Source organism: Pipistrellus kuhlii, unplaced genomic scaffold (assembly GCF_014108245.1).
Source record: "Pipistrellus kuhlii isolate mPipKuh1 unplaced genomic scaffold, mPipKuh1.p scaffold_m20_p_10, whole genome shotgun sequence".
Taxonomy (NCBI): domain Eukaryota; kingdom Metazoa; phylum Chordata; class Mammalia; order Chiroptera; family Vespertilionidae; genus Pipistrellus; species Pipistrellus kuhlii.
Window position 1 is genome coordinate 16383852 of NW_023425405.1, and position 16407 is coordinate 16400258.

Sequence of the window (16407 nt, forward strand, 5' to 3'; positions counted from 1 at the left end):
TAGAACTCCAGCTTTGGACTTGTGAACGGAATCCAAGTCAGGACATACAAGACATACACAGTCCTGGGAACCTGGGAGGGGACATTTCATTTCGTTCTCTATCCTTCAACGGTGGGACTGTCTCTCCATCGTTAGGTGTTCTGCAGCGAGGCTGGTTGCAGACTTAGCAGTGGGTCACTACACCAGTGTTTTCTCATCTCTCTGCCATCACGGCACTCACATAGGTGCTGCTACTTGTCTGGCACACTGGCTGCCCCTGCCAGGTCTCCCCAAGACAACCAACCTCTATGCACATCGATAGCCCACCTGCTCCTTCCTGGAATAAGAGGGATGGTTTGGTCTGCATATACAATAGCAAAAGGGGGTTATGTCTACAGGAAGCCCCTGGAAAAGGACTTCTGGAGTGTAAGGTGAACTGAACTTCAAAAATGGCAAAGACTGACAATAAAACGATTCCCCCCCTACTTTCTTCTGCTAGGCCATCCTCCCTATTGTTGAAGATGTACAACCAATGGAAACATCTGGTGACCGCTATCACAAAATGTTTGAAACTCACATGCAATAAAATAGAAAACAAACAAAAAACAAAAACAAAACAAGAACAGCCCAAGGGTCATCATCAAGTTTTCTGTTTTATTTAAGATTTTAGTTTTAATTCTGAAGAAAGAGGTACATTTTCTTGGTTTTAGTTTTAGCGTCAGGTTATAACCAGGTTTCTGTTTTCTTTTCTCCTGTCTTTTCAATACTGCACAAATGTCCAGAAACTACAGGGTTAAGTAAAAGCTGCAGGCAGGGAGGTTGGAGGTTTGCTCCTGTGGTGATCAGATGTCCCCAGAGCAGTGCTCTCAGTGCCCTAGTCAGGTGAATTCAAGGTCAAAGAAAAAAAGATTCCGACAGATGAGAAAGACTGAAGAAATCACTTATATTTCAGCTCTTACGTTATACATAGGTATTAAATCTGTGAATACTCTTTTTCTTTAAAACATTTGAATTTACTTTAAATATAAAGCCAAAAATTTTCTTCTCCTTAAAAAAATCATTTCTCCCCTCCTTATAAACTCTTAGCAACTGGCCAGTTACTACTACAGATCAATTTGTCTTTCCATCAACTTCCAATAAATTCTTTTGCTTAACAACACAATCAAGTCCATTCCATCAATTTGCCAAAAGAATTCAAAATAAAATAAAATTTTAAAAAGCATTTTCCCTGCAATAGTGATAAGCTGAATACAAGATGGCTGCCAGGACCACGCGTTCCCTCACGCGGTTAGCAATCTCATTTCCATTAACCCGGTTTTCAAACGTCTGCAGTTGACAGTGCATTTACTTGACCTTTTCTATTGATTAATCGTCATTTTCTGCTAAGCAGATTATGTCATTATTATGCGAAACAAACAGTAATCTTCTAAGTATCGAGACTGCCCTTTGATTTTTTTTTTTTTTTCTTCCTTAGAAAGGCATTTTTAGGAAACATTCAACAGTGTCATTCAAATGCTGGATCAACAGAAACTTTTACAATTAAAACAAAGGATGGTGGTCATGACCCTGTGATCGCATTGCATCTGGGGATAGGGAGGAAAAAAAAAATTGATCGGGAACTGGATTCTTCAGAACTTAAGAGATGAGAAGGGAGCTGTGGGTGAGCCGAGGGAGAAAACAGGGTGGGACAAATCCTGCATTTTCTAACGGTGTCTCCTCTTTCCCTAGTGGCGGTCCAGTGTTGAGCTCTGTAGTAAATCTGTGGGGGTTTTGCTAGGGGGTCTGAAGGCTGTCTGAAAGCCTGGGGGCGGGGAGTGGAAGCTGGAGGGATTTGAAGGGGGGTAGGGGTTCCAACTGGCTCTGTGCAGGGGGATCTGTGTGCTGAAGGGGGCGCTGTGGTGGGCTTGTGACGGGGCGGCGCTGGGGCCGTCCATCTCTGTGAGGGCCTGGAGGGACTTTAGCCAGTGTGGAGGATTGTCGTCTTGAAGAGAGTCTAAACTGTTTCCTGAAGAGGCTGGAATACCTAAGGAGAGAAAAGAAAAAAGAGGGGAAATGGTGAGTTTGCGCAGAAAGAATAGGAAATTCATCCAACAACAACAACAAACTGTTTAAGGTGATTAGTTTCACACACACCCCACACACAGAATAGGAAAAAATTACAATTTTTAACTCCTTCCAAGTAAATTTTTTAGATCTCACATTCCTCTTATCCTCCACCCACATCGACCATCATTTATTGTCACGGAAACCCATGCCTCCTCTTCCACTGCACACTGTCCCCCACTGTTAGAGGCAGAGCTGCAGAAACGAGTCCCCCAAATTGCATGACATTATTTCCCAATTGTGCTTCTCCTCTATTCGGAATCCATAAAGAAGATAGCCTTATAATAAAGAGCTTTATTTTAAAAGTGGAGTATGTTCCTTTAAGAGGGTAAGTCAGATCCTTCTTGTACTCGGAGGCCTAAAGCATACACACACGCTGCAGAGGTTAGCACCTACTCACACCAGAGGAAGCCACCGAGGCACCAAACGCCTTATCGCACAACCAGGCCAGCGGAGTTAGCGGGACCGCACCCCTGAGAAGGACACAAGCCACCAGGCGTGTGGCTTTGTGAAAAGAAGCCGATGGTGAAGGGACTTGTTTTAGTTTAGTCTGTGCGAGAAACCAAACTGCTGGCGGTCAGTGGAGCTGAAGGAGCGAGAGAGTTACCTGTGATGATGGCTGGGTCTGTCCAGCTGCCCGGGCTGTCCCAACTCAGGCTGTCGGTGGTGGCAGTGTTGGACGTTGGTGCACTGTGGTTGGCGCTGGAGGGGGAGGAGGAATTGGGCAGTCCACCAAAGTTGATGTTAATGTTGGGTAGAAGTGCCCTGAGCCCGTCCTGCCATTCCTTCATATTTAAACTCTCTACAGAACTGCTGTTGTCTGGGAGATTTACCAACAAAAAATGAAAGATAAAAAAAAAAAAAATAAAAAGCTGACGTTAGAAACAGATGTGGTTCTTTAGCAGTTCAGCGGGAGAAGAATTATTCTTTCTCTATGGAGCATTTAAAACGGGTTGACCTAGCCACTATGGAAAGCAATCTGGTGATTCCTCAAAAAATTAAGAACAGAACTTCACTATGACCCAGTAACCCCTCTCCTGGGTATATACCCGAAAAACTCAAAAACATGTATTCACAAAGATATACCTATGCACCCCTATGTTTATGGCAGCATTATTCATGGTGGCCAAGACATGGAAATAACCAGAGTGCCCTGCAATAGAGAATAGATAAAGAAGATGTGGTACATATACAGTGGAATACTACTCAGCCTTAAGAAAGGATTGCCATTTGCAACAACATGGATGGATTTTAAGAATATTATTTTAAAAGAAATGTCAGTGAGATAAAGCTAAGAACCCTATGATTTCACTCATATGTGGGATAGAAAACTGAAACTCGTGAGCACAAACAGCAGTGTGGTGGCTGCTAGAGGAAAGGGGGTGGGAGAAGGGGTCCTAATATATGATGGCGGGAGAAGATTTGACTTGGGTGATGGGCACACAGTGCAATAGATAGATATTGCAACACAGAAACCCACACCTGAAACCTGTATGGTCATGCTGACCAATGCCACCCAAATTAATTTAATATAAAATAGGTTGTCCTAGCAAGATAAACTCAGTTAGGATTTTGCTGGTGAGCTCACAGCCCCTGAAACACGTTAGGTAAAACTTGCTCAAGGATCAGGAGAGGGAGCTTCCTGTCCTGACAGCCGCTTCCCATTCTGCGCTTGTAAATCAATAATCCAGAGCACAATTTAGTTCCAGCTTCACTCTGAAGTTTGTTAGTGAGGCATTTAGCCAACTGATCTGATCTATTCTATTAAAAAAGGAAGCTTGTAAAGTTCAATATATGAGCTTATTTCTGAGCCTGTTAAAAGGAATAAAAATAATCTTATGACGAATAAACATAAGGCAATAGAAAAAGGAAAAGTAATTAAGTCCTTCCTGATTATAAAACTGGTAATGCGTCTCAGAGAGGCAGTAATGATTAGGCTTTTTTTAAAAAAAGAAAAAATATATTTTTAATGATTTTTTTACAGAGAGGACAGGAGAGAGATAGAGAGCCAGAAACGTTGATGAGAGAGAAACATAGACCAGCTGGCTCCTGCACACCCCCCAACGGGGATGTGCCCGCAACCAATGTACATGCCCCTGACCGGAATCGAACCCGGGACCTTTCAGTCCGCAGACCGACGCTCTACCACTGAGCTAAACCGGTTTTGGCTGATTAGGCTTTTGAATTTGAGAGTGTTTTTCCATTAGTCACAAAGACCAAAGAGGCAGGGGCTAAGCTACCTTTCCAATGGAGCAATTTCCAGCAGTCTGCCTGCCTTGCTCTGAGAGTTCTACCCATCATTTAAAACACCAGTCCTGGAGTCTTTCAGTTCGCTGGGTCTACTTGGGACACTGTCAATGTAAAAGGCTTTTTATAAATTGTACCCAATGATCTACCACCATCCAGAATCCAACAGTATAACTAAGTGGTTGGGGGAAAGGGTAAATAAACTATTGCTTAGAATAACTGTTTGAAAATAGGAGTGTAAGTCAAACTACCATCTGGGGGTTTTGAGAAGAGCGTAGAAAATTATTTCTGGTCCTTCAGAATTGATTAGCAACTCCCATGGATGATGATGATGATGATGATGATGATGATAATAGGCTTAGTCTATGCTATTTGGTGAATTCAGAATTTTGTTTTGCACCAATCACGGATCTATGCCAAATATGTTTTAGCAAGTGAATAATCTTATTTTAAAAAGACAAAAAACTACAACCAAACCCTATGAAAGTCATCTCTGAATTTACTAAGGTGAAGGAAAGGCAATCTACACCATGTAGAGATGTCAATAGAAGGGAAAATAAATTCTTCAACCTACAGCCATTTCATAATCAATGCCATTTCCTAAAGCTCACCCTTCTATTTACATCCTACTACACATTTTCATTGTGTTTTATAACTTATGAAATAACAGTTATTTCATTTGGTCCTTTTCATTTAATGGATAAATGAAATACTTTTCATTTAATGGATAAAGGAACAGACTTTAGAATAATTTGCCCAAGGTCACGAGAGGCTTTGAATCCAGACTGTACCTGAATTGTGTTTTAAATAACACCGACTCTCTCTCTCTTGTATAGACCATTAATTTACTTTTTAATGGGTCAACTATTTAAGGGTAAAACCCAGGGACCTATAAAACCCATAATTTCAAGGAAGCAAAAAGAAACACAGCAGACTGTTGTATGTCCATTAGCCATGATACACAGGATAGAGCAATATTTTGGCTGAAAGAACCAACTGGTCTTCGCAGGGGGTTGGGGGAAATTCTACTCAACAACGCGGTCATCAGTATTCCCTAAGCTCTAACTGCATGAGACACTAATAAGATCACACTGAAAAGGTCCTAGAATACCCTCAATTATGGGAAGGCTTGGTGGCTATGATACATTGAACCTCTAAGCAGTCACATCATCAGATTGAAAAAGTTAAGAGTTTCAATGATACAGAAACTGAACTTTAGAAAACTAGGAAAACTTCCTGGGAGGGAAATAAATTCCCCCTGGTAAAGAAAGAGGATGTATAACTGTGGGAAATTTTTGAAGATGAGTGGCCTTGGCTAGGCAGGCAGAGTCAATAAGAAGCTATACTGGACGATTTGAGCTTCTCTCTTCCACTGAGTGGGGGAAAAAGAAAATACCCATAACTCACCAAGATGTATTTTCTCCTTACTTTTGCTTCACATTTAGTGAAAACTGGAACCAAGGATAAGAAACCTTTCATTTTGCATTAACAGAATAACACTGCACTTATATAAACTTTACTTGAAAGTTAGTATTGCAATGAAGTAAAAGGCATTTGTTTGTGGGCAGGGAATATTTGGGAACTGTAAATTTCCTCTCAATTTTGTTGTGAACTTAAAACTGCTCTAAAATTTCAAGTCTATTTTTTTTTAAAAAAAGATCATTGTTTCTCTGCTGTTAATAAAACCAAGCAGGAGTATGTCAGTCAGAAAAAAAAATCACATATGAAAAAAAAAAATCACATATGGCACATGATATAGGAATAGTGAGAAACTTAGATCCTCTCAGGTGAATTATGATGATAAGACTTTGGGAAATAAATTAGCCAGCTTATCACTTGTATAATCTTGCCAAAAAATAGTCACATGCCCTAGACTGCTTGGAGGCCTACAGCATGGGTGTGTGGTTCACAGAGAAGCTGCAAGTGACTTGGGAAAGGGACTGACATGTCCAGCTCTGGGAATAGGACCCTGTTCCAAGTACTTCAGAAGAAGAAAAAGAAGTTTCTTTACTGTTTCCTCCACTATTGCTGTGCCAAGTTTTGACACAAAGGGCGAGAGAAAGCAAATCAACTCTTAACACCATCAAAATAGTTCCTGTCGGACCAATGCACTTAAAATCACCTTCTTTACCTGCTCCCTGCCTCTGACCCAAGTTCATTTTAGCTTCTAGGACTTCAGTTAATTCCATTCCTTTAAACACAAGCATCAGGATTTATCAACCACAGCACTACTGACATTTTGGACTATATAATTAACTCTTTGTTGTAGGGATTGTTCTAGGCATTGTAGGATGTTTAGTAGCATTCCTGGTCTCTACCCACTAGATGCCAGTAGCACACAGGAACATGCACACACACCCACATCCATACCCTAGCTTTGACAACACCCAATGTGTCCGCAGACTGCCAGTGACTCCTGGGGGGAAAATCGTTACTGTTTGAGAACTGCTGACACAAAGAAAGATTCCTTTGTTTCTGGGGCTCTAAGTAATCCCATCAAATACAATTCCTCTTTCAAATAGTACCAGGACTTTGACCACTAGACTCAACTTGAGGCAACTTCATTTCCCATTATTTGTGCAGGACTTCACAATGGGGTACAATTCAATATATACAAGTCAGTGGGTTTAATGGAGAAACTCTGGGCTGAAAACTGCAGAGGTATTGTATGAAGCCACTCCACACGAATTATTAATATAACTTTGGGCATGTAAGTCATTCTGCTAATGTGTGAGGACCTTTCTTCCTAAGTAGAAATAACATCTGCCTGACTCTCTCAGAAAGATAAAGAGAAGGGAAAGTAATGTGAAGCCCATTTATTATCTGATCAATGGCTAACAATTTTTCTCTAGTGCTCAAACACCATCTACTTAAACAGATAGTAAACTTCCAAAAAGCCAAGGCACAATGGTCTCCTCCCTGGAAGGGGTAACACCCAGCACCCACGGAAGTACGGTGTAGTCAGTCTATTTAATAAGGCTTCTTATCACCAAAGTATTGCAAAGACAAATAAGATATGAGGAAGCACTTGAAACTTTCCACAAGAAAGACTAGAAGACCAAGCAACTTGACGAAAATCAAGCTACTAGGCATACTTTATATTAAAATGAGTGGTTTCATTTTTAAATTAATTATTCATAGTATAATACATTAGGGAAGGATTGTATATTTTAAAAGGATTACTAATATGTTTAAATGTTTTATGACGTCAAAAACTAATTTTAATGATCATTTCCAAATATGTACAACAACGCACTGGTTTTGGTTCTAAATCACCTGAGGGCAGGAGAGCGGGTCCAGATGTTTGCAGTTTTATCTTTCTGCAGAGAACTTAAAGTACTTTCAAGGTGCTACATACCACACTCTCCCATTCCAGTGTGTGAGAAGTGTCAGTATACTTTCAGTGTACCCGGCTTAGCACACCTTTTATTAAAGAAAAAACTATGGTAAGTCTATAACAACTTGGTCGTCACACACCAAGAGGACAAATCTAGTTTTTAGCAACAACAAAACTTATTATAACATGTATGAGTTAAGGCTGCCAAGATAAAGTCAAAGCAACTATTTCCTAAAAGTACGCAAGGACAAAGCACTTGAACCATGGATCCTGTTCTCACGGAGCTTAACGTCTTAACAGCGTGACAACCCAAGTACTAGAAAAGTTCAACTATTACAATCTGAAAAAGCATCTGAGGAAACGTCTAGGGCTGTACATTTTTAATGAACACTAAAAACTTTAGTAAAAAGAGAGGCCACTGAGGCACTCCCATGAGAATGTGCTGGTGGGTGAAGAACAGTAGCCATCATTCATTCATGGAATGGTTTAGTTACTACATAGACTCCCTACGCCTGAAAAATCCACAAGTTGAAACTACCTTCGGTATTTTTATCCAAAACTAGACTAGTTCAACTACTTACGAGGAGGCATAGTGGTTGCATTTTCAGAAGGCTCCAGGACGCAGCCTGGGTCAGCCACTGTGCCCTTCTCTAACACACACCCTCACCTCCTCCTGCTATATACTATTTCCTGTCAATTTTGGGCTGGAGTACATCTCCACCAGTAAATGATTTTAAGAAAGCATAAGCTACTTTCTCAAACTTTAACAACGTATCTCTAGCAACTCAAATATAGACAAATTACACTTGTCCTACATGTCAAACTAAACTTTATTGAGCACACAAAACTTCTATCAGAGAACTTAAAAGAAAGTCTTTATGACACAGACATGTTGTACACAAAAAAAATCAGTTTAACTAAAATATTTGCAGGGGGAATGACTACTATGTGAATGAATTCTTTAAAACAGGCTTATAAAATCAGATTGTTTATGAAAAAATTTTTATTCTACTTAAACAGAGTTGACACTCAAATTTCTAGGATTATGTTTATTATAAAGCAAGTAGACCAGTAGTGCAGAGCAAATTTGCTTAAGAATTTAACAGATCTGAAAATAGTGATTATTATGCTAAGTGAAAAATTCTTAGAACTCAAATAAAAGAAAGTTCTGAGAACAGAAGAACTGAACAAAGTAATAAAGAGTAAAATTTATTCTCACTAGAAGGAAGCAGAAAATATATAAACAGAAAAGATATACACAGATCAGCTACATATGATCTGTACTTTCTAGACTCTCTACTTTCTGCCTTTTTCCTTGTCTAGAATGCTTTTCCAATCTCTTCAACGAATTTTTACTCAATCTTCCAAAAGTCTAAGTTTGTTCTCTTCCACTCAGATCCTGAACCACACTAATGTGGCAGCTAACTGTGCTGTGACAGCTACAGTCGTACAGTTTACGCTGCTCAGACTCATCTCTTCTCCCTCGCAGCTGGCAGCTCTGCTCGGAGACGCGTGTACATTCCTCAGCATGCTGCCCGGCATCTCCGAGACTGACGTGCTCCAAGACATCTAGCTCTGCTGAAGCAAAGGTCCAATTTTGAAGAGCTGGAAAATCACTTTGCCCGAAAAGCCTGTTTAACTCATATCTCTATGATGCTATGAATCAAATAGGGGTGTCTCCAAAAAGATGCAAATGTTTTTGAAAGCATCATCCAGTTAAATTTTAGGAACCAAAAAGCTTCTCTGCATGTAAACTGAAGGAGAAGAACTAAGAAGTATGTTTTTCAAAATGCCTGAGATGTCAAAACACAAGCAATACAATTTTAAAAATCTAACACACCAAGATTATTTAAGTGTTTGGTTTTTTTTAAAGTTATCCTTTAAAGCACATGTGTCAAACACAAGGCCCGCGGGCCAAATCCGTCCCGCCAGGCCTTGCAATGTGGCCCGCACCGCGCTGTCATCACTGCACTCCGCTGCATTTCCATCACAATGACAGTTTATGACTGTTCAGTAAACCATTCAGCCCGTGATTTAGGCTGGATTTTAGATTTTGGCCCCTTCTCTGATTGAGTTCGACACCCCTACTTTAAAGTGTGTGTGTATGTATATATATTGATTTCAGACAGTAGTTGATCTGGTTCTCCCCCCCAAACAGAACTTTGGATCCCTGTAGGAACATTCTATATATTCTCTCTCTGTCTCTCTGTCTCTGTCTCTCTCTGTCTCTCTGTCTCTCTCTCTCTCTCTCTCTCTCTCTCTCTCTCTCTCTCTATATATATATATATATATATATATATATATATATTATTGATTTCAGACAGGAAGGAAGAGGGAAAGAGAGACAGAAACATCAATGATGAGAGAGAATCATTTACTAGCTGCCTCTGACACACCCCACACTGGGGATTGAGCCTGCAACGAGGCATGTGCCCTGACTTCCTAGTTCATAGGTCGATGCTCAACCACTGAGCCACACCAGCTGGGCTAAAAAAGATATTCTAATATTATGTATACAGGATAAGTAGGTCTACTAACTATATGCTATCATTTTTCTACTCTAGACACTGTTCATCGACTCACCATGCACTTAATGAACTGCATTACTTTACTACCCACAATCCCATAAGCCAAGTATCAGCTTCATTTTACAAATGAGGAGACCAAGTGGCTCTGGTAGTTTAAAGAATTTGCCCCAAGTTATACAGTTTAAAAGTGTCCAAGCCAGTAACTAAACCCAGTCTGACTCCAAAGCTTTTCTTCTCAGCACCAAGCACATTACCAGCCAGTCCTTGTGCTGGCAGGTCTCCCAGAGGAGGGGAGGACAGACATGTATAATCACAGTACGTGATGATAAATGCTACTCTGGTAAGAAGGGGCATAAAGAAAAGGGGAACAGTTCTGCCACTTTCTATGCAGGATAAATGGTGAATGGAGAAGCCAGAGGAAGAGAAGCTGAAATGGAAGAGGGGACGGTCATTCCACACAGAAAAGAGGGCAGCAGAAGATGCTAATCACAAAATTTAATAGGAACATTTCAAAATATAAGTAGATGTGTTTTGCACATGGTATGCTTTTCTAGAATGTTCTTACAGGGATCCAAAATTATGTTTGGGAGGGAGAACCAGATCAACTACTGGGAACCAGGAAAACATCTATATGTTTGTTTATGAAGGATCTAAGGAAGCAGAATCTATTTTTTAAAAAAGGGAGGGGGAGACTTATAAAAAATGTCCCTCTAAAAAGCTGTATAAAGAATGAGGAAAAGGGAAACTTTAAAAATTTATTTAAAAATATTTTTTATTGATTTCAGAGAGGAAGGGAGAGGAACAGAGAGATAGAAATATCGATGAGAGGGCATCATTGATGGGCTGCCTCCTGTGCGTCCCACACTGGCGATCAAGCCTGCAACCAGGACATGTGCCCCGGGTGGGAATTGAACTGCAACTTCCTGGTTCATAGGTCAACAACACTCAACCACTGAGCCACACTGGCCGGGAGTAAACTTAAAATTTAATGAAAAGATAAACATATTCTTAAAAGCACTGTAATGTGGATAAGATGGAACCGGAACCAGACAGAATATACAAGCAACAGAGCTCAAGGATGGGAACGTATACAATCTGAAGGTGGAAGCATGGAAGGCATTTGAGTGAGCACAAAACTGAGCACTGCCTATGAGCACAGGCTGCTGAGCACCTCCAGGACGACTGGGAGCTGGCTGTCCAGGAGGGGACACACAGGGCACCAGGGTGAGACTTCACCAAATCAAATCACAGAACTGCAGACACACGAAGGGTGCCAACCCACCCGGCATCCCAGGCCTAAACCTGCTAGGACAGGATAAACCTGGAAAATTAACTTCCTAACCACCTAACTTTCCCAAGGAGGAAACTTTTACTCTAGGCTTGTGACCAATAAGGATCTGGTTGCCTATTGTAAACAGAAGCCCTAAAAGTATATGAGATAATTTTAGGATTTACAGAAGCAGACTTAATAATTAGATTTGAGTTATTAAGTCTGGCTATTCAAAAAGTTATTAAGTCTGGCTTTTCAAAAATGCTGGCAATTTTTAAAATTACCACAGTGAATAGCAATCACCTAACCTGTTTCCCCCAAAATAAGACAATGTCTTATATTAATTTTTTCTCCCAAAGTTGCGCTAGGCCTTATTTTTGGAGGATGTCTTATTTTTGGGGAAACACGGTATTTACATGTTAAGGAAGAGGGGTTGGGGGGAAGGGAGAGAGAGAGGAAGGGAGAGAAAAGGAGGGAGAGTGGGGGTGAGGGAGGGAGGGATATAGGGAGGGAAAGAAAAAGAAAGGAGAGAGAGAGAGGGAGGGAGGGAGAGGGAGGGATGGAGGAAGAGAGAAAGAGAAAGAGAAAGAGAGAAAGAAAGAAAAGAAAGAAAAGAAAAAAGAAAGAAAAGAAAGATAGATAGATCACTCTGTTGCCTCCCGAAGTGCCTGAAATGGGGATCAAAACCAAACCTTTTGGTTCATGTGACGATGCTCCAACCAGCCGAGCCACCTATCCAGGGCAACATATTATTTTTTTTGTCTAGACTGTGAGCTCGTCCAGGAAAGGGGCCTTGGTTTAATTCTCTTTGTATATAGTGAACAATTCCTGAGCAGAACCTAAAGAGGTATTTATGTTTTCTAAATAAATAGCCATTAACATATGCTTCTAAGTGTTTTTTTTTTTTTTTTTTTTAAGATAGCTTTCCAAAAATGGTCAAAAAAAGGAATGGGCCAGGGTGGCCCTACGGTTAGAGCAGTGCTTCAGAGCACAGAAAATGCTAAAATATGACAGTCTGGCTCTGCAGTAACTCTAGTAAAGAAAACAAGCTGGGGAGAAACATAAAGGAGAACCTCATGGGATTAGGTTTGAAAAGCTTAGAGAAGATGGATGGAGGTATATAACCTACCTGTATAAGAGTATCATAATCCTTGAGGATTAAAATCAGAATCCATAATGACTGAAGCTTGTGGAAAATGCTGAAGGCAAGAAAAAGCTAAATTTGAGTAGCAGAAAATTAGGGAAAGTCAACACTCAGCCTGATATCACAATGCTAAGCCCCGAGAGAAGACCCAGCTATTTGGTTCCATCTTCATTTTGCTTCCCTCCATCTTCTTTATAAAAGAGCACACAATCCTCAAACCAGAAAGGACTGATTAAGCAATGTACAGAAGAGAACTGTCAGTAGAGATACAGAATGCTTTAAAAAAAAATCTCAATTGAAATGAGATTAAACTCTCTAGGTACAAAGTGAATTCTACCCCAAGGTATTAATTAATTCTTCAGATATGATCACAAAACCATTGTTGAGAAGTGCCAGAAAAGGAGGGAATGGCAGACTCTAGAAGCTGCATGCTTGTAATTAGTTCTTGGGGAATTCTGAAGCAGATTAGGAGCTGGATGATTCCTTTAAAAATTAGTAATGAAATAATAGGTTTAAGCAAGCACTGCTCTATGGCTTGTATTTGGAGGCATTTTTCATGGGAAATAGGTAGCCTTCTGGCTAGAACCACAGTTCCCTTCTAACGGATATACACAGAAGTGGAATAAGTAGTCATGGAGACAGGTTCTACTGATAATTGTTTCCCACTGGAAATGTCCTCCTTCTATATCCCAGGGTCCATTTCCTCTCCCTTTCTGTTGCATGCCCAAGCCCAAAGACTTTGCAGCTAGCTCCATTCCCATCCCACTGACATGTAAGTTCCATAAAGCAAAAGAACAGAGTGATCAATGAAAGCCAAAATGCATTTCCATGGAGAACCAATCTTATCAAAGTAATTTATTTTGGAGGTAAATTTCCTAGGATGTCACAAATATATCTTGAATTCAGTAGTTTCTGTTAAGTTTTCTGATGGTAACCTTTGGGATAAGATAGCATGGATAACAGCAGTGTTTAAATAGATTTGCATACAATATCAACCTAAAAGTTTCTGAGCTACTGCTTGGCATATCTTTTGACTCCATGTTTTTAATTATCATTAGTGTCATTTATAATGACATAGTTCTTTCATAAGACAAATTTGTAAGATGATGATATACAAACAGGACACACCATTAACTACACCGAACCCAAACACAGAAATTAAGATACACATTCAGATTTTAAAAAATGCATTATGAAAGCACAGGATGGAAGAATCCAACTAGTCATGTGTATGAAAAAGGTCTAACCTGTAGGACCTTAATAGGCTTATAATATTTAATATAAGTGGGTAATGGAAATTTTAAAAAGTTAATGTTAGGACCATATAAATAGATGTACAATGTCTAAATTAGCCTTTGTTAGACATTGGACAAATCACAAATGATAAACATCAGGGGCCTCTGTTTCTCACTTACAAAATGGGGATAGTACCTACCCCACAAAATATTTTTATAGATCTGTAAATTGAAAAGAATATATGTTAGTAATAATGATTTTCCTTAAAAAGTGGATCTATTTATTATCTGATCACATCTGGATTGTGAGCTTCATATTTTATGAAAGGTATTCATGATCAAGTGAAAATATGTGTAGAGAACTGAACTACAAAGAGAACTAGAAACCATGTTAAGTGTCTAATGGTTGAAAGAACTAAGAATGTTTCATCTACATCCAGAAGTTGCTAGACAAGTTGGAACTGTGTTCACATATTTAACCAGAAGTATAAATGGAAAAAAAGGTTGTTTTAAACAAGAGAAAAAAAACTCTTTAACAATTACAAGTTGCCCTAAAGAACTGCCCTATAAGTACGGATTGGTACAAAATAGTCCTGGGGATGTAAAATACAACATAGGGAATATAATCAATAATATTGTGCCTTAACCGGTTTGGCTCAATGGACAGAGGGTTGGTTTGTAGACTGAAGGGTCCCGGGTTTGATTCTGGTCAAGAGTGCAGGCCCAGGTTGCAGGCTCGATCTCCAATAGAGGGCGTGCAGGATGCCGCCAATCAATGATTCTCTCATCATTGGTGTTTCTATCTCTCTCTCCCACTCCCTTCCTCTCTGAAATCAATAAACATATATATTAAAATAATATTGTAATAACTGTCCATGGTGCCAGGTGGGTACTGGAATATCAGGAGAAATACTTTGTAATGTATGATTATTTAATCACTATGCTATACACCAAAAAGTAATACAAAATAATATAGAAGTAGATTGTAATTAAGAAAAAAACAAACAAACTAGCCCTACTTAGTGAAGTATTAAGCTCCCAAAACAGCTCATTACTACCCATAAAGAGTTCTGAAAGAAAAGGTATTTTATAGAGATTTTCTGAATTGTGGGTCTATGTCTATTATCTATTTGTACACAAGTGTATACAGATAGATTTATGGGGTGTGGGAAAAGTGGTTTTGCAGTTGTATGTGAGTTTATTCTTGTATTATTTTCCCCATATAAACATATACACACATATATGTATATATGAGAGAGTTTGTATCGTAAATGAGAAACTGAGGTTAAGAAAACTGTTAGTAGGTAAATTTTTTTAAAATTTTGTGTGGGGCAAGGGTTGGGCTGGTCTTGGGGAAATAAGGAAAAGTCAAGCGTTTTCTTGAGGTTTCCAGAGTTCAGAGTTAATGAAGACAGAATAAAAGGAATGGTCATGGAGTAGTGAGGGGAATCCTCACACTGAATGCCATAATGTAAGTTATAACTCATGTCCAAATGAATCTGATTACTTTTCTAAAAGTCCAGATGTAACACAAAGCAGATCCAGGCCTCCAGAAGCAATCAGACACTAATATCATTTTCGCAACCATTAGTGTTCATTCCACAAACATTTACTGAATATCTACTCTATCATTTTTCTCTGGAGCCTGATGCCATTATATTCTACAGCAATATCCTAAAAGTCATGCTGTTCTGCTTTGCTTTTGTATTTCTTTAGTGGATCACTGAAAGTTGGCCATTTTGAACAAGTCAGTGATAGCTTTTGATTATTTAGGGCCAATAAAATAGTTTTATGGGGGTAAGTTCCTCTTTAGGCTTGCATTCAGACTTAAGTATTTTTCTGCCTATGCATCAAATCCTCTGTGCTTATGTGTCTAGTGAAATTCCAAAGGTTTTTGATGTTCACAATTTCCCAAATTTTCTTTCTTTTTTTTTTTTTTTATAATATATTTTATTGATTTTTCACAGAGAGGAAGAGAGGGGGATTGAGAGTTAGAAACATCGATGAGAGAGAATCATCAATCAGCTGCCTCTTGCACACCCTCCTCCGGGGATGTGCCCGCAACCAAGGTACATGCCCTTGCCAGGAATTGAACCTGGGACCTTTCAGTCCGCAGGCCGACGCTCTATCCACTGAGCCAAACTGGTCCCGGCGAATTTTCTCAAAGTCATTAAAAACAGCAAACCCAGTTTTTTATTCCATTTGATCACACATCTCACTTTTATTTCAACAGTGAAGATCACTTAGTCTTAACTTTTTCTGAAAGATAACTCCTATCAAAATCATAAAATCCTCCCAAAAGAAGACTAAAATTATCCATGCTCTAAAACATTATTTTAATTGACAAATTCTTCATAATCCAGCTATGAGCTTCATTTTTATAAAGTATCTTTTGAGGCATTAAAACAATAATTTGTTTTATTAATTTCAGAAAAAAATTATTTCAAGAAATGAAGTAACTTCCTCATTATTTTATACTAAACCAAATGAAATAGATATGGGTATAGTCATGGTGAGGAACTTTTCCAACTTAACAGACCAACCATGTATCTTTAAGAGTTCTT

At 39.3% G+C, this 16407-nt stretch overlaps 1 protein-coding gene across 8 annotated transcripts in view; it reads right to left on the minus strand.

Moving 5' to 3' along the window:
- Positions 1–613: 613 nt before the first annotated feature.
- Positions 614–16407, minus strand: part of CNOT4 (CCR4-NOT transcription complex subunit 4) — a 125881-nt gene continuing 110087 nt past the window's right edge. For 5 of the 8 annotated variants that reach the window (XM_045577058.1, XM_045577046.1, XM_045577037.1 and 2 more), the window contains 2 exons: positions 2690–2902; positions 614–2002 (listed from right to left, as the gene is read on the minus strand). In XM_045577058.1, coding sequence (XP_045433014.1) covers positions 1704–2002; positions 2690–2902 — 512 coding nt within the window. In that variant the 3' untranslated portion in view covers positions 614–1703. The remainder of the gene's footprint in view (positions 2003–2689; positions 2903–16407) is intronic. The other 3 variants (XM_036427792.2, XM_036427785.2, XM_045577064.1) reach the window with 1 other exon arrangement.